Genomic DNA, 22877 nt, shown 5'->3' with positions numbered 1-22877 from the left:
TACATACATATATACACATGTACACATATGTATGTATGTAAATATATACACATAAATACATATATACACATACATACATACATAAATATATACAGATACATATATATATATATACATACATAAATATATACAGATACATATATATATATATATATACATATACATACATACCTATACATACATATACATACATATATACACATACACACATATACATAAATACACATACATACATACACATATACACATTCATACATACATATATACACATACATACATATATACCCATACATACATACAAATATATTTACCCATACATACATGCATATATACACATACATACATATATACACATACATACATATATACACATGCATACTATACACATACATACATACATACATACACATATACACATACATACATATATACCCATACATACATACATATATACACATACATACCCATACATACATACATACACACATACAAACTTACACATACATGTATACATGTATACACATACATACATAAATACACATACATATATAGACATACATACATACCCATACATACATGTACAAACATATATACATACTATACACATACATACATACATACATACCCATACATACATGTACAAACATATATACATACTATACACATACATACATATGTGTACATGTGTATATATGTATGTATGTAAATATATACACATAAATACATATATACACATACATACATACATACATATATACAGATACATATATATATATATATATATATACATACATACCTATACATACATATACATACATACACACATATACATAAATACACATACATACATACATATACATACATACATACAAATATACCCATACATACATATATACCCATACATACATACAAATATATTTACCCATACATACATGCATATATACACATACATACATATATACACATACATATACATACATATATACACATGCATACTATACACATACATACACATATACACATACATACCCATACATACATACATACACACATATACATAAATACACATACATACATACACATATACACATACATACATACATACCCATACATACATATATACCCATACATACATACAAATATATTTACCCATACATACATGCATATATACACATACATACATATATACACATACATATACATACATATATACACATGCATACTATACACATACATACACATATACACATACATACATATATACCCATACATACATACATATATACACATACATACCCATACATACATACATACACACATACAAACTTACACATACATGTATACATGTATACACATACATTCATACATATATACCCATACATACATACATATATACACATACATTAATATATACCCATACATACATATATCCATACATACATACATATATACCCATACATACAAACATATATACCCATACATACATACACATACAAATACATAGACATATATTCACATATATACATACATACACATATACACACATACATACATATACACAAATATATACACATGTATACATATATACACATACATACATATATACACATACATACATACATATATACACATACATACGTATATACCCATACATACATGTATACACATACATACATAATTACCCATACATACGTACATACACATATACACACATACATATACATACATATATACCCATACATACACATACAAACCCATATATACACATACATACATGCATATATACACATACACACATGCATATATACACATACACACTGACTGGCTGACACATGTGTATATATATATATATATATATATATATATATATACACACACACAAGAGGTGGAGGTGGAGAACATGATACTTGTATTCTTGTATCTTACAGTAGATATAATATGATATATAGTATAGGTATAATATATGCATACAAATACTTGACTATACACGATATACATACAATAGATCATCTACTATGAATATGTAAATAGAATGTGCAAAAAGACAATTATATTGTATAAAACTATATATATATATACATATATATATATATATATATCAATACGGTTAATATTAACACATATCACATATGATATGAAGTAAATGTTCCAGTATTGGAACAGAGTTTTTTACAGGGTAGGTAAAAGTGTTAAGTCACATTTTTACATGGACCACAGTATAGAAAGGAATAGAGTTCATACACAGATTGAAATATGTACTTATGTTGCCTTGCTGACCAGGAATAGACCCCCATTGGAAGAGCAGTTCAAAAGGGGGTCCAACCCGGCACTAGCAAGGTGTACCTAATAAAGTGGCCGGTGTGTGTGTGTGTGTATATATATATACTGGATTATTGCACACGGATTGTTCATCAGAGTGATGGCCAGAGGAAAGAAGCAGTTCTGGTGTCTAGGTGTCTACTAATAATAGAGGATCTAAAACTCATATTGATCAGAAAATGATTCCCCATCATATGATAAGTGACGCCATGCAGAAATCACAGAAAAGTAGATCATGCGGGGGCTCAAAAAAAACATTTGTCCATTTATCCCTGCATCCTAAAAATAAACTGATTGTATGGAAAGAATTATTTTGATCATCATGATGTCAGACAATGACATGATGCATACATTTTAGCAACTAATAAGATTAGAGACAAAATCTACAGCCTTTTCACACTGACCAATCATTCATCATCATATGGTGTAAATTACACTGATGACATCATTATGATGTGTCATTTTTACAATATAAAAGTAAGCATTGCTTGATTGGAGTATAAACAATGTGCACGAGTTACGTCTCCCTCCTCTGATAGTTTTCATAGTTTAGTTGTGATTTGTTTTTCGTCTAATTTGGACAAACTGTTTCTAACCAGTTTCATTGATCAGGTTTTTAACTCTTTTAAACATCATCATATTCCCAGAATTGACGTGCACAACATTTAAACAAGCTAGTTTTATGAGGACATCCTGTAGTATCCTCTTTGAAATGTATTTGTCCGCCTCATAAACCAACAATCAATATATCAAAGAGAAGTCAGTCCCTCATATCTTCGTCCTGACACCTGGATCTGACAGTTTAATCCTCCACACCTGGATTAAAGCCCCCTCAGCCTGCAGGGACAGTACTGTACCATGGCGGCCGTGGTCAGAAACAAAGCCCACTGACAGCGAGCGAAAGCTGAGTATCAGTCATGGTTCAGTGTGGGCCTGCAGCAGCAGAGCGGGGGCCTCTCCACGGAGGTATGAGCAGCAGAAAGCCTGCTGGCTGACATCAAATGAAGAAGCGCTTGGCTGTGCTCGATGAGGGCGGCCCCCAGTGAGTCCAGGTGTGTGTGTCTACAGATGTTTCAGCCGTTCAAACGGAGATCAGACCTACCAGAGATAAAATGAAGCTTCTTTTCAGAGGAGGTGGGAATGTGGACAGTCAGTGACAACACGTGGTGGTGCAGTACCAAAACAGGCTCTCAGCATAGGTCATTGAGATGACGGTGAACTAGAAATGCTGTCACAAGCTACCACCACACATCTGTGTCCACCACAAATATTGGTGTTTGGGTTCCTATGTTCCAATTCAATCGGATGTCTCTGAATCAGGTTTGAATACTCCAAAAAAACAGAACCTTTTAAATACAATCATAGATATTAAATAAAAACACAAAAACTAATCAGATGATGATAATAACACAGTAAGCCCAATGTAAAAAATGCTGTCGTGAATATTGATCATGGATGCTGATCTTGGATTATAATAACAACTAGACTGCTTGGATACACAATATGCTGATATATAATACTTTTATTGGCAACATCTCTTACAATCATGTCATCACTGCTCCCGTCTTCTCTGTTAGACTTTTTCTTATGTATAAATACTTTAAACATTGATACGTGTCTTAATTTAAGTTAGATGCTGACTTTTCTCATCAGTGTTGTTATTTAGCTGATGTTCTCAGTTACTCGCAGCAGCTATTGCACTTTTGTCCTGGGAGAGGGATCCCTCACATGTCACTCTTACAGTAGTTTTTCCTTACTCTTGCTGAGGGTGGAGGACAGAAGATCTTGCACCCTGTTGATACAAATTGTTATTTGTGAGTATGAGGTATACAAATGGTATCTGACTGATGCGATTGATTGATTAATTGAGTTTGACTTTAAACAATGCTAATGTTGGAGCACATCACAAGTGCTCCCTTTGCAAGGACCATAAAGACCCAAACTTCTAACATTTTTACATTCAACCCTTGGAAAGATCAGGTAGAACCAGACCTCATAAGAACATCGGATAAGCAGGTCAGACAGGAATTGTGAAGTAAAGAAACCCCATTCTGTAAGTAGTTTAGAGTCCCTTTGGATTTAATACACATAGATTTCAAGATCCATAAATTATTCCCTGGGAAAGTTGTGAAAATGATACATTTTACGGTTCTTGCACGTATAGGTGCGGTGAAATGGATTGTGCCTAGGGTTTTAAAAATCAAACCCCCTGCTTTTACTTTGCCCTAGATACAGTAAATTCATCATGGATCTATCAGGCAGGATCCAAATTTAACAGGAAATTCACCATTTTGAATTTATTGGTCAAATTCCTTTGCACGCCTTTTACAATGATCAGCTACTAATGATCAGCATTAATGTGTGCTTTGATGTGTGAAATGAAGAAGGCTCCTTCTGATGACATTGCATCATCTATGAGGCATAGGCTCCTTTGATGACATCGCCTTTTCTATGTAGCACCTTATATGATATCAGAGGAGCCTTATTCATGTAGTAGAGCTCGATTCCAAAACACAACTGACACAAGTCACAACTCCAGCTTGATCCTGTGAAAAATACTCAGAATCAAGACCAGACACTGCCTATTAAGTATATACTGTTCTAGTTCAAATTTTATTTTGTTGATCTAGCTATGGTTAGCTAGCCAGAAAAGGAGCTAGATAGTTATCCAACATCTGGGAACATTTGTAACAGCAGTTATTCTCACTATTACACAATGGTGTAATTTCAAAAAGATTCTTAGTGTCATCTTTTTTTTCTGGAATGATTTATGTCTTCTGGGATTCAGATTTATGAAGATAAGTTAGATAAATAGTTGCTGGGTAACTTGAACTGTGCACATGGTCGTGCACATGAGAAAAAGCAGACGTTCTCTGCAGTGAGAGTTGTGTTTGAAATTTACTTTATGTTATCAAGGCAATGGAGCTCACCTGGGGCACCATCCATCATAACTCCACACTAACTTTCATTGACCAATCACATTCCCAGTTAGTTTTGATTGACAGTAGCTTTCTCCATCCTCATTCACAGAGAGAAGAATCTATCTGTCGGACTACAAGTTTTTAATTTCAACCACAATGAGAGAGATCGTGCACCTACAAGTCGGCCAGTGTGGAAACAAGATCGGAGCCAAGGTTTGAAGAAACGTTTTAAAAGTGTAATAGAACAAATTCATACTGAGTGGGCTGCTGAATTAACTTACCTGGCGACAAAGATAATTATAGTCCATGTTAAATTTGACTCTCTAGGACAGGTCATGCTAGTTAGCCGGCTAATTTAACCCCTAATGTTTGTTCTCCTCCAGTTCTGGGAGGTGATAAGTGAAGAACACGGCATCGACCCAAGTGGGACTTACCATGGAGACAGCCAAAATCAGCTGGAGCGAATCAACGTCTACTACAACGAGGCTACAGGTAAGCATCATTTTGCCAAAGCTTTTCCAATGATCATCTCATTTCCACAGGAGTCAATGTAATTCAATACCCCCGGAGGGTTGTTATTACCCCAACCATCCAGCAGGTGGTCCTCATCCCAGGGGGTCCTAATCCCCTCCTAGTTACTGTCACCATTTTATGAAACAACAAATCAAACCCCAGCTAACAATGTCAGCTTTAATTTAACATTCATTAGACTGCACATAAGGGAGTGATCTAAATCAAGATGTGTTGTATTATGAACAGATATAAAGCAACAGGCTGCAAAATACGAGGGATTAAAGTTTATTTATAAACCACTGTCTGTGCTTTGTCTTGCCATTTAAATTTTAAAATGGTGAATTACAAATGTAAAACGCCTAAAACCCTATTAACTTGAGACTTGAAGTTATCATCTCACAGTATAATGACTTTCAATCACTAGAAATAGACAGAATTAAATACAAACTATGTAGTAGAGTTGAATGTGCTTTTCCTCTCTTCAAAGGGCTTCGTATTTAATGACTGTTAACTCAATAGTAGTGATGGAAAAAGGGAGCGATCTTTACTTGTGTACTATTTTCTTTTTCAGCATTGTTTGTGTGAATTGCCTGTCTGTATTCATATTCTTGCCCCTGTCATCAACAGGTGGGAAGTATGTCCCTCGTGCAGTGCTGGTGGACTTGGAGCCAGGAACAATGGACTCTGTGAGGTCTAGTCATTTTGGCCAGATCTTTAGACCAGACAACTTTGTCTTTGGTGAGAATTGAAATGTCAATATGAATTTGTATTTAAACACGGCTTGATTTGATCTTTAAAACTGAAAGAGTTGCTTTCCACAATTCTGCAAGAGTAAAGGAGTCAGTCCTCTTCAGAATATGCATTGCTCGTTGCAAGTAAAAGGAGTTTTACTTCACAAATACTGTGAAGTCATATTGTAAATAGATCAAGAAGATTTTTCTACTCAAGGTTTTTCTGTATTTGCATGTACAGGCCAAAGTGGAGCAGGTAATAACTGGGCTAAAGGCCACTACACTGAGGGAGCCGAGATGGTGGACTCTGTCCTGGATGTGACGAGGAAGGAGGCAGAGAGTTGTGACTGCCTCCAGGGCTTCCAGCTCACACACTCCCTGGGTGGAGGCACCGGCTCTGGCCTGGGCACGCTGCTTATCAGCAAAATCCGAGAAGAGTATCCTGACCGCATCATGAACACTTTCAGCGTGGTCCCCTCACCCAAGGTACACCTCACTCATTAAAATGTTATCAGATGTTTGTTGCTTTACTTGTTTCCTCTGTGCTTTAATGGTGATCCTGCCTCCTCCCTTTGTCTCCTCTTTCCCTTTTCTCTCCCTCTCCAGGTGTCAGACACAGTGGTGGAGCCCTACAATGCCACCCTGTCTGTCCACCAGCTGGTCGAGAACACAGATGAGACCTTCTGCATTGATAATGAGGCCCTGTATGACATCTGCTTCCGTACACTGAAACTCACTACACCCACCTATGGTGACCTCAACCACCTTGTCTCCTCCACCATGAGCGGGGTGACCACCTGTCTGCGCTTTCCCGGTCAGCTCAATGCAGATCTGAGGAAACTGGCTGTCAACATGGTGCCCTTCCCCAGGCTGCACTTCTTCATGCCAGGCTTTGCCCCCCTGACCAGTCGGGGCAGCCAGCAGTACAGGTAGCGAGGCAGGAGCCACATCAGACCAGCCAGTAGTATTTTGATGTATTTTGAATCTCACCTGAATTATCTCTTTTTCTAGGTCACTGACAGTTGCTGAACTCACCCAGCAGATGTTTGACACCAAAAACATGATGGCTGCTTGCGACCCACGCCACGGGCGCTATCTTACTGTCGCCGCCATCTTTCGGGGCCGCATGTCCATGAAAGAGGTGGAGGAGCAGATGTTGAATGTGCAGAACAAGAACAGCAGCTTCTTCGTGGAGTGGATCCCCAACAACGTCAAGACGGCCGTCTGCAACATCCCTCCCCGCGGCCTCAACATGTCCTCCACTTTCATTGGCAACACCACAGCAATCCAGGAGATGTTCAAGCGCGTCTCAGAGCAGTTCACGTCCATGTTTCGCCGCAAGGCTTTCCTCCACTGGTGAGTGAAATAAGACTGATGTGTGTGGGGAGAAGGTTGTGTTCTTGTGCTGGCCTGTTCTTACTCAGAATTCACACAAGCTTTTACTTTACGTCCATTGTTTCAGGTTCACTGGTGAAGGTATGGATGAGATGGAGTTCACAGAGGCTGAGAGCAACATGAACGACCTGGTGTCTGAGTACCAGCAGTACCAGGACGCCACTGCTGAAGAGATGGGCGAGTCTGAGGGGGGAGATGAAGAGGAATTTGCCTAAACCGCAAACCATGGAGACAGCAAACAGCACTGAGGAGTGCAAAGAAATTTTGCCCCTTCTTGCTGTTTGAATTTTTTCAACTTCTATTTCTTCTCTCTTGGGAAAGATGCTGAACCCCTATAGAACAACAAAAAGTGCCGCTAATAGATGCACTGTATGAATGTGTGTGTGAATGGGTGAATGGAAAACTGTAATATAAAGCGCTTTGAGTGGTCATCAAGACTATAACATTTTACCATTTACCACACTATTTCCTTCATGTTTTTTTGCTTCTTTCCGATTGGATTTTTTTCAACTTCTGTTTCTTTTCTCTTTGTTTTGTGTCACTGTTAGACCCTGATGGCAACAATAAAACATCTGGCATGGGTCAACAAACACAAACACACTTAAACACACAAAAATTTAATTCGGTCTTAGAGAACACAATCTTGCAGGCCCACCTCATCACTCTGACCATCCTGTTTCACAGTCAGCACCATGCTGTCACTGTGCTGGTCCCGGCCACGTCCACACCAAAAGCCTGAGATTATCTGACCTGAGACTGTGTGGACAGCTCTAAGTAAAAGAGTGAATACACCCAGGACACATTTAAGATCTGATCGCTCACACCACATGGTCTGTGACGCATATGGCCACATTCTATTAGAGGTGTTAACTAGGGCTGTTCGATTTTGCCCAAAAATAAAAATAAAAAACCCCGATTTCCGATTTTTTTTGTGAAATGACAAAAGGCAAAGAAAATATTTCAAATATGCAATTTTTTTATTGAACATTTTGCAAATAATTTCCCCATTGGCCTTGCAGCTTGTAGCGGGGGTCCAGCACATGAAACAAATGTTGGAAGCCAGCTGTATATATCGGGGCCATGTCTACTGCGATGTGAAACGCGACTGCATCCGTAAAATTTTTCCACCTCCTTTCGGTCTTGTCATGTCTTGCGGTACACCACGTGAAAACAAAACCGGCAGAGTTACTTGCTTCGGAGTTGGTGGTGGTGTAGCCGCATCCACGTTCTCTTGAGCCGGTACGTGGTTTCTCTGGAGGTGTTGAAATAAGTTAGGCGTGCTGTGGTTTTTAACTCGGAGACAGACTTTACAACGTGGAGTATCTTGCTCTTCATCCGAAGCGTCGAAGCTGCTTCCACACAACGGACTTGCTCTTCCTCTTGACAACGAAATCCAACGCTGACATGTTTGTTTACAATGTGTGGAGGACGGAGGCGGAAGTCACCACCACGGCAACACATACGCAGCCCAGATACATGAACGGGGGGCTGTACCGTAATTACCCTAGTTGATATGAAAAATCGTATTTGCGATTACGATTTAAAACCGATTAATCGAACAGGCCTAGTGTAAACATTATGTTTCCCATATTACAATTGAGTGACAGATCTCAAGTCTATGGTACCATGTTCGTTGGCGCGCTGTTGGAGCTCATGTGTAACCCTCCGGTGGAGAATTGTTCGTACTCACGGTCCCTTGGAAGCTCTGACAGCTGGTGGTACCGGTCCATTCGAACCCCCCGACACCGCAGCGAGCAGAGGGAAGAAGAGAAGCCCTGTCGACGTGCAGGAAGTCCCTGGCGGCATTTCCCGAGCAACCTCTACCGCAGCAGCACGAGCGGCGATGTCCGCACACTAACATTAAAAGTCAAAACCTCAAATGAATACACTGTTAGAACACCAGACATGTGCGAAACTTTAGCGCTCCTAATATTTATACTCACTCAGACACTTGTAAATAAACCCAGGCTTCCCACAAGCAGCCTGGCGCAGGTCCTTCCGCTCCAGAAGGCGCACGCTAGTCAGCTAACTCAGTTTCACGTGCTAACAGTTGAGCTAATTTAGCAACAATGCTCACTCAAACGTCTCCAGACAAGGCTCACAGTCCGGCTGGTTTAGGCTACACTGAGTCGCAATCCCGCTGGGTCTTAATTCTTGCAATATATTGTATTTACTGAGAATAAAACGAAGTTAGAACAGCGTAATGTCCTCTCTCATGTTCTCGCGTTTCTTCACGCTCCGTCTCCTACGGTCTGAACTAAGTCCCGCCCTTCACAGACCCCCGACAGGTCAAAATCCCACCCTGACTTGATTGATTGACACCTGTCCATCCAATAAAGAAACAGAAAACGGACTTGAGAAGTTCAAGGTCTGTTCGAAATATTGGATATTTGATCATCTTAACAAAAATACACAGTTTCCCATATTAATGCAGAAATTAAACCACATGAGTAATACATGAAGAATCTAAATCATCACGAGGATAAAGCTACATTGCAGATATTAAAGTACTACAGTAGGAACTTAAATCAGTAGGGCACTACACACAGGGAGTTGCAGAAGCTGTGTTCATGTGTGCATACTTAAGATTGATAACCATGGAAGTGTCACATCTGGTGTTGGTATAAGGTACACAGCTACAAGTAATGAGACTTGCAACGTGTGTGTTAGATTTACAGTGTGTGCATGATGTAGCATTGATAATGGTCAATAATATTGACAGCACAGAAGCAGTGGGGGGGTGCTTAGGGGCCCATAAAGGCCGGATCTCAACGTATAGTGTTGATGTCACTGCAGAGCAATAGACCCTGTCATTTGCAGGAGGCAAATTAATTTGAGTATTAATGTCCTCATTACATCACAACTCTGAAACCCACTTAACACCTTCAGCAGCTCACTGATGAAAATAGCTTTATTCTTCCTTTAAATGCAAGACCACCAAAAGCCAGTGAGAACAACAGCTTCGGCAGAGAGTGGAGGAGGCCGATGTTAAAATAATACATCACCCGTCCTGCTGAAGCAACATTTCTGCTGTGATAATCTATGTGGGAGAGAACAGTCATACTGCGGACCCTCGGCAGAAATAGACACATATCTTCACTCTGCCTATGCTCCTGTTCAGTGAGATGACACAGTAAAGGATATTTGAAAACCTTCTCTAAATATTAAAAACAACAAACTAAGGAGCTGATTGTCCCTAAAACGGATGATGAGCAGCAGAAGCCGTGGGTGGGATTTTGCCCCTGAAATGTTTCGTTTGGGCCGAACGTCTCTGACGGTGAACAGAGCTCATTCCTGGACGAACTCCAGTCCAGGACAAACTGTCAAAGTGCATTTCATATCTGCTTTAGCCTGTTTCAAGCTCAAAGTATTTATGCTGCTGATTTACATTATGTGATAGGATGCATAACAGTCAGTAAACATTACAGTGATAATTTAATCTTCCATGTCGCCCTCCTTCAGAGTCAGTCACAATCACACTTGCTTTTATTAGCTGGATAAACGTCCAGGCAGCATACTCTCAGCCAATATACTTTGGTTTTTATTCATATGAATTTAGGACGTTTTGAGTCCAGACAGTCCCAGTGTAAACATATAAGTAGACAGAACATAATAAGTACTCAACACATAGTACACAGTACGACACAGTATGCAGTCATAGGGCACATGGTGGATAGGATGAGAGTAGTGCAAACCAGAATACTGCAAGAATACTGCAAGAATACTGCGGTTTGTAGAATTGATTTTAACATCATATGGCTTGGTTTATAAATTACTTACTGGCCCTAGTTCCTCATCCCTTGTACCCCTGCTCTTCAGTCTGCTAAGCAGGTGTTGCTCTGTGCACCGGGGACAAGACAGAGGGTGGTCGAGCTGTCCACTGCCTCAAAATAACCTTCTTTTATCAGACAAGCTTTACCTCTGTCTTAATAAAATGCCTCTCAATCATTCATTATCTCATGCATTAACTTTGTAAACTTGTAATTGCACCAGGTTTTTATGTCACCAAAGCTCTTAACCTATTTCTAAGTGCTTTATAAAGTTAATAATTAGTTTATTATTATCATTATACATTTAATATAATAATTATAGTTTTGAATACAGGGATCTGATTTTTATAGGGTATTTGCAGATACTATGGCTGCATATTTCTCATTAAGATTTACTGAGTTAAATTAGACACTGTTCACTCTCAGTCTATCCAACAGTCTGATTCTGACACTTGGAGGAGGAGCAGGAGGAGGAGGAGGAGGGTCGTGCAGCTAATTGAGGGGCCACCCACCGGCCAGCATGCACACCGTGCAGACTCCGGCAGCTCTCGCCCTCAGCTCTGCGGCTCTTTACCTCCTCGGCTCCTCAGAGTGATGACATCTTGAGGGAGACTTCTGCTCCAGAGACTGAACTGGTTACCACAGCCAACATGAATGAGGTGAAGATTGCCGTGCTGGGGGGTGAAGGCGTTGGCAAATCAGGTAGGAGAGCTGGGACACATGTAACTGAACATAAGTAAGACAAATTTGTCTCCTTTAGTGGACCTCACCTGACTAATTGTCTGTATACACCTGTCTGTACCTGTCTGTCTGTTTATACCTCTGTATCTGTCTGTCTGCAGCTCTCATCGTCCGGTTCCTCACCAGGCGTTTTATTGGCGAGTATGCATCCTCCTCAGGTAAAACTAATAATTAATTACCTGTGTTTAAATATTAATAATGATTACTAAGAATAATACAAAATGAAAAAGGAATAAATAGGTACATTTAAAGGGAGAACACCCGGATATATTGTGAACACATTTAATTTAATTTTACTTCTTTGTCCTTATTTCTTATGTGTTTTTCATTACTCTAAGTTTTCTATTTTAATTATCTTTGTATGTATGGGTTAACCTTTGATTCTCAATGAAAATATTCCTTTAAAAAAATAACAGTAACTATGTCATGATGGAAATCCTGGAGTTGGAACAGTGTGGCTGCACAGATCCAAATCATAACAAACTTTATCTCAAGGCACTTTACATAGAAGGTCAAGAAACCCAACAGTCCCAACAGTGAGCAGCCCTTGATTCATTCTTCATTCTCCTTAAACTATCTGATCCATTCATTTAGTCTTATTTTTGAATCTGCCACCCTCTGCTCTGAGGAGCCACGCTCCACGATGGTCACGTGACCTGCGAGTGACTCAACATTGTCCTTAGATAGTGACTCAATATGCCTTTGTTTTCCTCAGAGTAATCTGGTTTCATGTGCGCGAGTTCTGTTTCGCCTTCAGACCAGAACAAATCAGCAGAGCCGAGAGGAGCTGCTGCAGAGTCTCTGTTTACCTCTGGCCTCGGGTACGTGATTACACGTGAAACGTTCTGGCCTGATTAAACTATCTACAGTCAACTGAGAGCACACATGCTCGGTGTTGTTGATTCTGCTTCAGCTTATTCGATGCTGCACTTTGCCATTAAGAAGGTGCAGGGCCTCCGCCAGTGTTTTTTGAGCCTCGCCACTTCTCAGTAAAGGGTCTGTACAAACAGACTGACACGCAATGAAGTGTTTTTCAGGTACGTAGCAATAAAGGGACATAAGTCTCACTGTTGGTGACACATGCATGGTTCGTGATCTACAAATATTCACAAAATATACAAATGCATCACCATCACCAGCCAAATTTGATGTTTACAAACTGCACATCAGCCTCCTGACACCACAAGGGATGAGCTCAGAGGCTGTCTGAGATCCGCAGCTGCACCCTCACCCCCAAGATTCATTTTTAAATAATACAAAGACCTCTTGCTTGGATGTCGACTTTTTAGTTTGAATCGCAGTGAACACAATCACAATAATCAACGGCCCGTCGTTTTGTTAACTTGATGAAATTCTTATTACACTCTTGTATTATGAGGGTGTGTCTTCATTCTCTTGCTCCTTTCTTTACTCGTTCTTCCACAGAGTGCGTGTACAGGAAGTGTCTGTCTGTGGATGGGAGGCAGGTTCATCTGGAGCTCTATGACCCCTGCTCTCAGGTGAGTTATTATTTATGGGGCCGTTTTCCTATTATTGTTCCAACTGCCGTTCTATTGGTTGGAGAATTTTGACAGACCAGAGTTGGAGCACAGTTGGAGACACATTTTGAGCACAAGCTGAGCTAATCTAAGCACAAGCAGGGTCTACATGAGTGCAGGCATTACAAAATCTGAAAACATGAAATCAATAAATCTTTCTCTAAAACTGAGAGGCCACACTCTTGAGTAAAGAGAGGAAAAGGAGCATAATTATGCATAATTGAAACATAACCCCATTAGTATCATCCATCTTAGTTTGCAGAGCCAGTCATGCATGTGGCCGTCCTCAGCTGAACCACTGTCCATTCATCTGAGTTAGATATCAAGGCCAAATCCATAGACACATCACAACCACAAACTCTAAACCCTGCTTAAAGTATTACCCCCTCCATTTATTTGCTGGGACAACAGTGCACAAATTATTTTGACCACATCCATGTTTTTTATTAATTGACTTTTAATATTGTTAAACTGTGTTTGTCTCTGTTTCAGGCCTGTGAGGGTAAGTCTGCTTTGAACAGCCAGATCCACTGGGCTGATGGTTTCATTTTGGTGTACGATATCAGCGACCGCTCCTCCTTCCTCACCGCCAAAGCCACCGTGCACCTCATCCGAGAGCTGCACCTGGGATCTGCCAAAAGGTGTGGACTAAGATCACTTTACCCCCCGCCAAGGTTAAAGCCCCTTTATCCTGATGTGCCCCAAATTCCAAGTTCTTTCTTGGCCCTATTAGTGTCCCATATTCGGAAATGTAAAGTGATGCACAGATGCACCTGTGAGCCTGCTCTGCTTCTCCTCTTCCCACAGGGACGTACACTCACTCATATTTCTGGTGGGCAACAAACAGGACCTGTGCCACATGCGGGAGGTGCAACGTGAGGAGGGTCAGCGTCTGGCCGCCGAGTCTCACTGCCAGTTCTACGAGCTGTCGGTGGCTGAGCACTACCAGGAGGTGGCGCTTATATTCTCCAAGATGGTGCAGAAGGCCAGCCAGGGCAGCAAAGCCAAGGAACGCAGGAGGCGCCCGAGCGGCTCCAAGTCCATGGTCAAGCTCATCAACAACGTCTTCGGCAAGAGGAGGAAATCAGTGTGACGTGTCGTGTACGAGGACGGCCGTCAGTCAAGACCGGGACGAATGGCTTCATACCATCATTATCTTTAGTGTTGCTATTTATTAACATTGAACTGACACACTGTAGAATCCATGGTTTGGCTCGTAACTCAGCTTTAAATGTTTCTCTCGCTTGATCACCGATCATGATTGGACACAAGACAAAACATACACTTTCCTTAAGCTTTAAATGATTAACATGTGTTTTAGTGTTGGCGTATTGCAGCTCCTTCGTCCTGCATCGTGGTACGAGATGGTGCTCGCTTGTAACGTGGTTTGTCGTCAGTGTCAGAAGCTTAAAACTTATCTCACGCGACTAGAGTAGGGATGTGGCGCTGGACACAGACGTTCCGAAAAGCTGTGTCGAGATTCCGAAGCGATTTAGGTGTACAGACTCGATCCTTTTCAAGACACAAGGCTCTTATTTTGAAACATGTGACAGGAAAGACTTGCGTTAAGCTTGCCAGGCACGACTCAAGGTGTGACAACGTGGTGATCACGTTCATGAATCACAAGCATGATTGGCTGAAAAGACGTCAGGTGAGAAGAGACGTGTAAACACAGACGTGATCCATATTTTATTACAGATTACAACTGATAACACTAAGTGCCACAAAATGATTAAATATCGTACACCACGTGTTATTGATCGCACATCGTACAGAAGGCAAAATTATCGCACAAATATGTTAATTATCGTAAATCTGGCAACACTGCTTCATGTATTTAGTATTTATGACTCCCGAGGGATGAGACTATTAAACGTGGAGTTAATCATATATTGTGTGGGAGTAAATGTTTTTTTTCTGTCAAATAAGTTGTATTACATTGTTCAATATCCATATTAAACATGGATGACTCCTTCCTTAGTAAGCTGATGTCAGCCCTTCAGCTCGTTCTCCCACATCAGTCTACACGGGCAGTGTTGTAGATAATAATGTGCTGCAGCATACAAATAACCAACTGTTCAGGTTTATTACACAGACGCTTGTTGACATATGTTGCTGTCACTGGGCTAAGCCGAATTAAAACTTATGTTGTTATGGCTGTAACACCGCTGACGTTTTTACAGCTCAGCTGAATTCCAACACATATATCTACTAACAGGAGCATAAATAGAAACATATATATTGTGTTTGAAAGAATAAACCAACTGTTCTATATCGTAATAACCAGGTAACAGGTGTATTTACAAGTTGCTATCTTTTTGATGCCAAGACCTGAGACTTGACATCCTGTGTAATTCTTCATCATCACCCTGCCAATGTTCATGTCTTCTTAATGATAAGTGATGATGAGTAGTGAATATACATTTGCTCTGTTCATCGGCTGCAACTTGCTGTTAAATAATATGTCTGTAATGTCAGAAGCTTGCTGTCGCCAAATAAAAATGTCTGTCTTATTCTGTAAATCATTTTTTTAAGTGGACATGGTGAGACCATTGGACAGACAGTGGACTTGAATAGAGCAGCGTACAGTGAATAGGACTGTTTACATTGATATTGGCTTTTCTTCTTGTAGATAATAGATAAAATAATTAAAGTGAGTATAGGTTTTTATTGATCTATTATCGTACAACCTCAGGATCTTACAAGAGACATTATGTTCAAAATCAAAGCAGAAGCTGACATATTCAGATCTTTTACTCTAGTAAAAGGACATATCCAACAGCTCTTTCCCATAATGCAACCCAGTGCATCTTTTCTAGTTCCTTACATTTTTAAAGAAGAAGTCAAATGGAATTGGAATCACTCAGCACTTGTAAATGAATCCAGTTCAGCTGCAGAACCAGTTCAGTTTAGGAATGATCCAAACACATCAGTGCATTCAGCGTAACACATTTCTGCCCGACTTGGTGAGGAAGTAAAGTGTTTCCATGGGGGGAATGTTTGGTTTCAGCAGGTCAGAGTTGTGTTCAGCCTCAGTGGGAGCTTATCTATCATGAGCTGAAATCACTCTCAAACTCCGGTTTCGCATTCCAGCCCTGAAATGTCACCAGTTTGTTTTGCGTCTTGAAATCTAGTTGTCAAACAAACCGGTAGCAGCAGGGAGGGAGTCCTGACATCACAGCGACATTCACACTCAGAAAGTGAAATGACCTGTGTGCTGATCAAAAACTACCACGTATCCAACATCTGTCATAACTAATATCTACTATTACACTATACTATGTGTTAAACTATGTTAACTAGAAAGATTTAGACCTGTTAGACCTATTAATGGTCATTCATTTACATGTCACCAAGTCTGCTGTTTACGTTTAATATCTAATATTTTATTACTCAGGAACTACTTAATAACAATTCAGTGATATCATTCTTTGGGTACTATTCAAACTAATTGAATGTAATGATATTATTTTATATATTATTACTATTATTGTTCAATTTCAGCCCATTTTATCTGTAGCAGAAACAGCCAGAAGAGAAGGGTTGGGGGGGGGGGGTGTCTGTACATATGATCATATCTAAATCCCTGTGGGATCAGGGGGTTGGGGGGGTGGAGGGGCTCTGCCTGCTTCTGGAATCTTTTTGATGTCGTTGAGCAGAATGATGTCTTACACACATGGCTCTGGTTATGGAGCTTTCTGAGGGTCCGGCACCTGACGGCCTCCTGCCTGGTAGACCCCCCCCCCCCAACCCCCCACCCCCGGTGTTATGACAGTGGATTTGAAATCAGCTTGGCGTGCGGTGGCTCCTAAGCTGTTCCAACTGTTGAAAATCCCCCCCCCCGACTTTCTCTCTCACATTACTCTGCAGATCCTCGTGACAGACGGTTCACTGGGAACCACCTGTAGCCCAACACACATGGAAGAGCTGCTCTGCTGTGTCCCTGTATGTGAAACCTCCGCTGTGTTAAAAGGAGCATGAAGACATGAGGGTGTCTGCGAATCCTTGAAATGTAATATCACAATGTGTGGCAGTAGTAATAAGATAATATAGCTCACTGCTCATCCCTCGAGCAGAGTTAAAACTCAACTGTAATTAGAAAAAGCTGTATCAAAGATATTTAATTCTGCTCTCAGTTAAGATTCTATGAAAATGCCAGAACACATGAGGTATGTTTGGAATAAATAAGCTGCTTTTAGCCATCATCTCCGAATGTTAAGTCTTAGTAATGGTCTAAAAGAACTGCTGTTGCAAAAACTTGATTGAAAGCCCCTGATTTAAAACTGTCTCATGTACACAGAGAAAAAAATAAAATAAATAAAATGTAATTTGCTGTTTTTATTTTTCCTTGTGCCACCCTCGAGACAAACTGTGTTTTATGCTTTCAGAAAAGTAAAACTATACACAGTGATATTATTCCAAATTTAGATTTGACTCTGGGAAATGACATCTTTACCAATATGTTAAAACTTTATGAACACATGACCTGTATTAACTTGACTTGTATACAATGAACAGATGAATCTCCACTCTTTAAGATCAGGGTGATAATGGCAGGACTGTGGTGCACCACTGTTAATTGTCCCTGCTGTCCAGTAGGGACACTGTTGAGCCTCATCAAGCTGCACTACAGTAGTTTATAAGATTTGTCTTTGTCGCCACCCTGTGTTCATAAAGCTGTAGTGCAGGTTTGGAAAGAAGCAGTGATGGAGGTCTGAGGACTGAAGTGACCACCGACCATCATCTGTCTTCGAAAATAGAAACCTAATCACTTCCTGTTCTCTGCAGTCCACATATAGAAGAGATGAATATTTAAAATATCCCCATTAGCGTGACACTGGCCTGAGCCGCCGCTCAGTTAAAGATAGTTTCAGATCAAACATCTTCAGATTTGTGAACTCGAAACACATTTCTACTGTCGTGTGGTTTAGTTCTTTCTTTTTTTTTTCTTCTGGCACTTTGGACTGACGAATGCCACATGGTTCAGCCGTTTACTGTGAGGATGAATGACAATTAAAATGAAACTTGCAACTTGATCTAACGTGATTTCTTATTCTTATTCAACGATCTTTTATCGGCCTGAGTGAACAGGAGGGAAGGTTAGTGTTAATTTGAGCTGCTCACTGTTATTGTAGAAACATAAAAACCCTTCAACACTTTGGTCCATGGTCGATATGTGTGAGAGAACATGACGAGAAGAGTGTGGGATTCTTTGGATCTCTCTAATTTCACATTTTAACTGACAGGAACCCTTGAGTTTAAAAAGACTGTTACTCTCTGTATGCATCGAAATCAAAGAGCTTAAAAAACACAAACACACAGTGACTGCTCGAAGAATTTTATTGCAAAGTTGCCATTAATCCCATGTATGATTTGTAAGCAGCTTTACACAGAATCTTAAAAAATAGTAGAATAAGATAATAAAAATAAACTGTCAAATACCCACACAACTTTTAAATACAAAAACAGAGTTAGTCAAATCTACCTTAGTGAAAAGAAGAATATATTAGTTGATTGGCTTATAAGATGTAATAAAATATAGGATAAAGGACATTATGGTTATGATGTAAAAATAAAAAAGGTATTAAGATAATCAGCAGAGTGAACATCTGTCTGAACAACCAGATTTTCACACCTGGTTGTTCACATTTCATTGAAATCCCCAGAAATGGATTTAGGATGTCATTTCTAAAATGCAATGCACATGATTAAATGCACTCATTTAACATCAAGTATGAAAAGACAGACGTCACTGTATCACCGTATGTCGTCCATGTTAAAGCTACGAATACCTGCTGTATATTTGGCAGCAAATCAGTCAATCAAATCATGCATTCTATAAAAATGTCTGAGCAGGACTGGTCCTGTGGCTGCGATCAATAACGTGATAATTCATATGTTCATGTTCATGTGAGATAAAATTGATGGCATGCATAAGATGAATAAAATAAATACTTTGTCATAATAATGGAACACCTCATCATTTTGACCGTTACTAAATAAATGAAACATTGTGAAACAAATAATCAGATAATAAAATAAAGTAAAATGCATCAATGAACCAATAAATTGCTAAATAATTAAACTGCGTAATGAAACCGAATATCATTGTTACATTGGAATTTAGTTTCATTATAGACATCGTTATTTAAAAACAGGATTTTTCTCTTATGGGTTGAAGGTGTGTGTGTGTGTCTTCATGGTTGTGAGGACACATCATTGGGCAAACACTTTGTTGTGATGAGGACGTTTTGGACGACCCCCCTAAAATTCAAAGGACTTTTAAAGATTTCATGTCAGAGTCAGAATTAGGTTTGATTTAAGATGTGGATCAGTTTTAATGTTTAGCCTTTTGCAGTGATGGTTACGTGACAGTGAGGGAATGGATTCTGTCATTGAGTGTCCTCACAACTATAGAAAGATAAATGAGTGTGTGTGTGTTTGTCTTTAGAAAAAGGGGCATTGGAAAAGAAACTATTTTTCTATGATGAATTTCAATATTAAAATGTGTCTGTGTGTATTTTATTTATTTACATTTTTGGTTCATAGATTTAATATTTTAATCTCTATTTACATGATTAATCGTTTCATAATGTTTGATATTATGTCATTTCTCAGTGTGTATGTCCATTTTTGTATTTCCAAACATAATCACTACTTACATGTAACAATTGCCTTTGGATTACAGAGAATTCCACATGGCTGCTTCATTGCTGGTAAAGCAGCACAGTGGCATCTTCATGTTTGGAGTCAGTGAAAAGTGAACGCAGGTGAAGATCAGAACCACTCTTACAAAGAAGTGAGGGTCCACTTATAAGAAAGTGACTTTCCCCTGCAGATATCCAGATCTCTGCCATTTGTATTTTCCTTTTTCTTGTGTCTGTCCGTCAGTAAATAGAATATAAAATGCTGACTGAAATAAAAATATGAGTGGAAGTGTAACATTTAGGCACAGACTGTGAATAAGGACAGAAGTGTTGTATCACAGTTTCTAATAAAACATTGTGAGTAGATGAATCTTTGCTGGGGACCAGCAGCAGAAACATTAAATCAAACTTTCATCCGATATTTGGTTTTAAAGCAGCACATCGACGATACGTTATATTGCACAGGATGAGCGGAGGCTGAAGCTGCTGTTAGTGACAAACCAGACTTCTCCCGACCTCGTGTTAGAACAGAAATAATCAAAGAGGCTGCGAGCAGCTCAGACAAACAGTAGCATGAGCCTCGTGTTGCAGAACGGTACACAGACATCAGGCTGAAACAAAACTCTCAGACTGAGCTGTCCAGGAGGCTCCGTCATCTCAAGCTGAGAGGCTGAAGAACAGTCGGTCCATTAGAGGATCACGCAGCCAGAAGTGGACGCCTCCGCACCGCTGGGCACAAGAACACAGATTTCAAACCATAGAGTCAGAGAGTCACCACATCATCGGCAGCCTTCACTTTGAAATATGCCCGAGGTCTGAATATCTGCTGCATTAAGGTTAAGTCTCTGTACAGATCTCCTTCAAACTGATACGATTTAACTACAACCAAGTTAAAAATACTTTTATCTCATCTCCCTCGCTGAAAACTCTGGAATCTACGAATGTGCCAATATTAAATGTTGAACCGTAGAGTGCACAGTGTTTGCTGTTCAGGTAAATGCTGTCTGATATGTGCCTATAACTTTTTACAGAACGTACTGGAGGTCAGAGAAAGAAATGGAAAAAGATGTTGAGAATTACTATAAGATTTATCTCAAAAGAAAAAAAGACACTTTGTACAAAATAATTATTAATAAGAAATAATATTGATTCATTATTTGTAGCCCCTTAGACAAGTGAAGTGATAAAGTTGCAGATGACAGTGAAAACTAATTTAAAATAAAATGATGAATCATTTTGCACTAAGTCAAACAGCACCATGAAAGGTTTAGCTCTAACACTGAAGTGAAGGAACAAAAATCAAAACATGTTTTCAAGTGGAATGAAGATTATAAAGTTGTCAGACCAACAACTAACATCATCCCACCTCTGCTCTGGAGCATCGGACTGCTTCATCCTCTTGGGGGCGCTGCCCTCCCACTGAACTGGAGGCATGTGAGCGCGTTGGGCGTCCTCGCTCGTCTCCTGAAGAGAGGATGTGACGGCGGATTACACGGGATGAGTATTCAAGCTTTCGAAAAAAATTTAGTTTTAAAAATGATCTCCGCAGTGTAAAAATATTAATGAACCACTGCGGTTAAAGTTTGAAAAGAAATATCCTCAGGTCGTTTGCTCTCACAGCATTCATGTCTGCATGCACAGTAGGTAAAGGCTCATTGAAACATATATTTCTAGTTTTATAATTTGTTATCTGTGAAATATATGTAAAGAATAATTACAGAATTGTTTCATATTTTTCCCAATTTCCTCTATCTCATTTTGTTTTCGTTTTTTCTCATCCTGCTTCCAATGAAAATTATTGATGCCGTGACTAAAACGTCTCCCAGTTAGACGCACATCGACCTACACTGCATAATCCACTGGTTAAATCAGAAGGCGTTGGGGGAGGTGGTGGTGAGTCCTTGAGAACCAAAATTGCAAATGAAAATCCAGAATTTCCTCCATAGTTTTGAGTTTTTAACCAGACACATGTAAAAATACAGGCTCTTGGAATCTGTCCTCACGTTTTCAGTCCAACGTCGATAAAATCCAGATTTGTGATTCATCATCTCTTTACTTCAAACATCACGTTTGACTCAATCACTTCCTGTTCTGCAAATTTAAACATATGGATAAGTGCAGCTTTATCTGTTATAGGAACAGTTCAGTCAAGATTTCATCCGGGTTATAAGATTACTACTATCATTAATAACTTTCTCTGCTATCGACGACATCAGTGCATCTATGAATATCACTCTTATTGGTTATTATCTCCATTATAACCACGCTGACAGAGCAAAAATATGACACACCCGTCTCTCTT

At 39.7% G+C, this 22877-nt stretch overlaps 3 protein-coding genes and 2 long non-coding RNA genes across 7 annotated transcripts in view; 2 read left to right on the top strand and 3 right to left on the bottom strand.

Moving 5' to 3' along the window:
* Window positions 1–3823: 3823 nt before the first annotated feature.
* LOC138406808 (uncharacterized) lies at window positions 3824–4685 on the bottom strand. Of its 2 annotated transcripts, none has more exons than XR_011240195.1 (2): window positions 4460–4685; window positions 3824–4111 (listed from the first exon to the last, which is right to left on the bottom strand). It is a non-coding gene; the product is annotated as an uncharacterized lncRNA (long non-coding RNA). The 2 variants fall into 2 exon arrangements; XR_011240194.1 differs by having other exon boundaries at window positions 4312–4641.
* A 99-nt stretch (window positions 4686–4784) lies between these two features.
* LOC109637476 (tubulin beta-4 chain-like) lies at window positions 4785–8795 on the top strand. The gene is made up of 8 exons (XM_069520177.1): window positions 4785–4908; window positions 5350–5453; window positions 5624–5732; window positions 6381–6491; window positions 6726–6970; window positions 7091–7413; window positions 7496–7840; window positions 7947–8795. The coding sequence occupies exons 2-8, from the start codon at window positions 5397–5399 to the stop codon at window positions 8092–8094; spliced, it is 1338 nt and encodes a 445-aa protein (XP_069376278.1). The 5' UTR covers window positions 4785–4908; window positions 5350–5396; the 3' UTR covers window positions 8095–8795.
* On the bottom strand, window positions 8150–11973 carry LOC109637477 (uncharacterized). Its single transcript, XR_011240193.1, has 2 exons — window positions 9823–11973; window positions 8150–9733 (listed from the first exon to the last, which is right to left on the bottom strand). It is a non-coding gene; the product is annotated as an uncharacterized lncRNA (long non-coding RNA).
* Window positions 11974–12182: 209 nt separating this feature from the next.
* On the top strand, window positions 12183–16569 carry rergla (RERG/RAS-like a). Its single transcript, XM_020099860.2, has 5 exons — window positions 12183–12351; window positions 12492–12548; window positions 13816–13889; window positions 14421–14569; window positions 14736–16569. The coding sequence occupies exons 1-5, from the start codon at window positions 12300–12302 to the stop codon at window positions 15019–15021; spliced, it is 618 nt and encodes a 205-aa protein (XP_019955419.1). The 5' UTR covers window positions 12183–12299; the 3' UTR covers window positions 15022–16569.
* A 2681-nt stretch (window positions 16570–19250) lies between these two features.
* arhgef39 (Rho guanine nucleotide exchange factor (GEF) 39) overlaps window positions 19251–22877 on the bottom strand; it is a 46761-nt gene continuing 43134 nt past the window's right edge. For both annotated transcript variants that reach the window (XM_020099815.2, XM_069519641.1), the window contains exons 11-12: window positions 21942–22039; window positions 19251–21304 (exon numbers count right to left, since the gene is read on the bottom strand). In XM_020099815.2, coding sequence (XP_019955374.2) covers window positions 21265–21304; window positions 21942–22039 — 138 coding nt within the window. In that variant the 3' untranslated portion in view covers window positions 19251–21264. The remainder of the gene's footprint in view (window positions 21305–21941; window positions 22040–22877) is intronic.

The sequence above is a fragment of the Paralichthys olivaceus genome, chromosome 23 (genome assembly GCF_024713975.1).
Source record: "Paralichthys olivaceus isolate ysfri-2021 chromosome 23, ASM2471397v2, whole genome shotgun sequence".
NCBI classification, from domain to species: domain Eukaryota; kingdom Metazoa; phylum Chordata; class Actinopteri; order Pleuronectiformes; family Paralichthyidae; genus Paralichthys; species Paralichthys olivaceus.
This window is presented reverse-complemented; position numbering and strand designations above follow the sequence as displayed.

Excerpts from the sequence above, each read along its gene's own strand:
- rergla (XM_020099860.2), top strand. The coding sequence starts at position 12,300 with ATGAATGAGGTGAAGATTGCCGTGCTGGGGGGTGAAGGCGTTGGCAAA. Across the intron at positions 12,352-12,491 it reads TGAAGGCGTTGGCAAATCAG|CTCTCATCGTCCGGTTCCTC; the intron begins GTAGGAGAGCTG and ends GTCTGTCTGCAG. Across the intron at positions 14,570-14,735 it reads CACCTGGGATCTGCCAAAAG|GGACGTACACTCACTCATAT; the intron begins GTGTGGACTAAG and ends CTCTTCCCACAG.
- LOC109637476 (XM_069520177.1), top strand. The coding sequence starts at position 5,397 with ATGAGAGAGATCGTGCACCTACAAGTCGGCCAGTGTGGAAACAAGATC. Across the intron at positions 7,414-7,495 it reads CGGGGCAGCCAGCAGTACAG|GTCACTGACAGTTGCTGAAC; the intron begins GTAGCGAGGCAG and ends CTCTTTTTCTAG. Across the intron at positions 7,841-7,946 it reads CGCAAGGCTTTCCTCCACTG|GTTCACTGGTGAAGGTATGG; the intron begins GTGAGTGAAATA and ends CCATTGTTTCAG.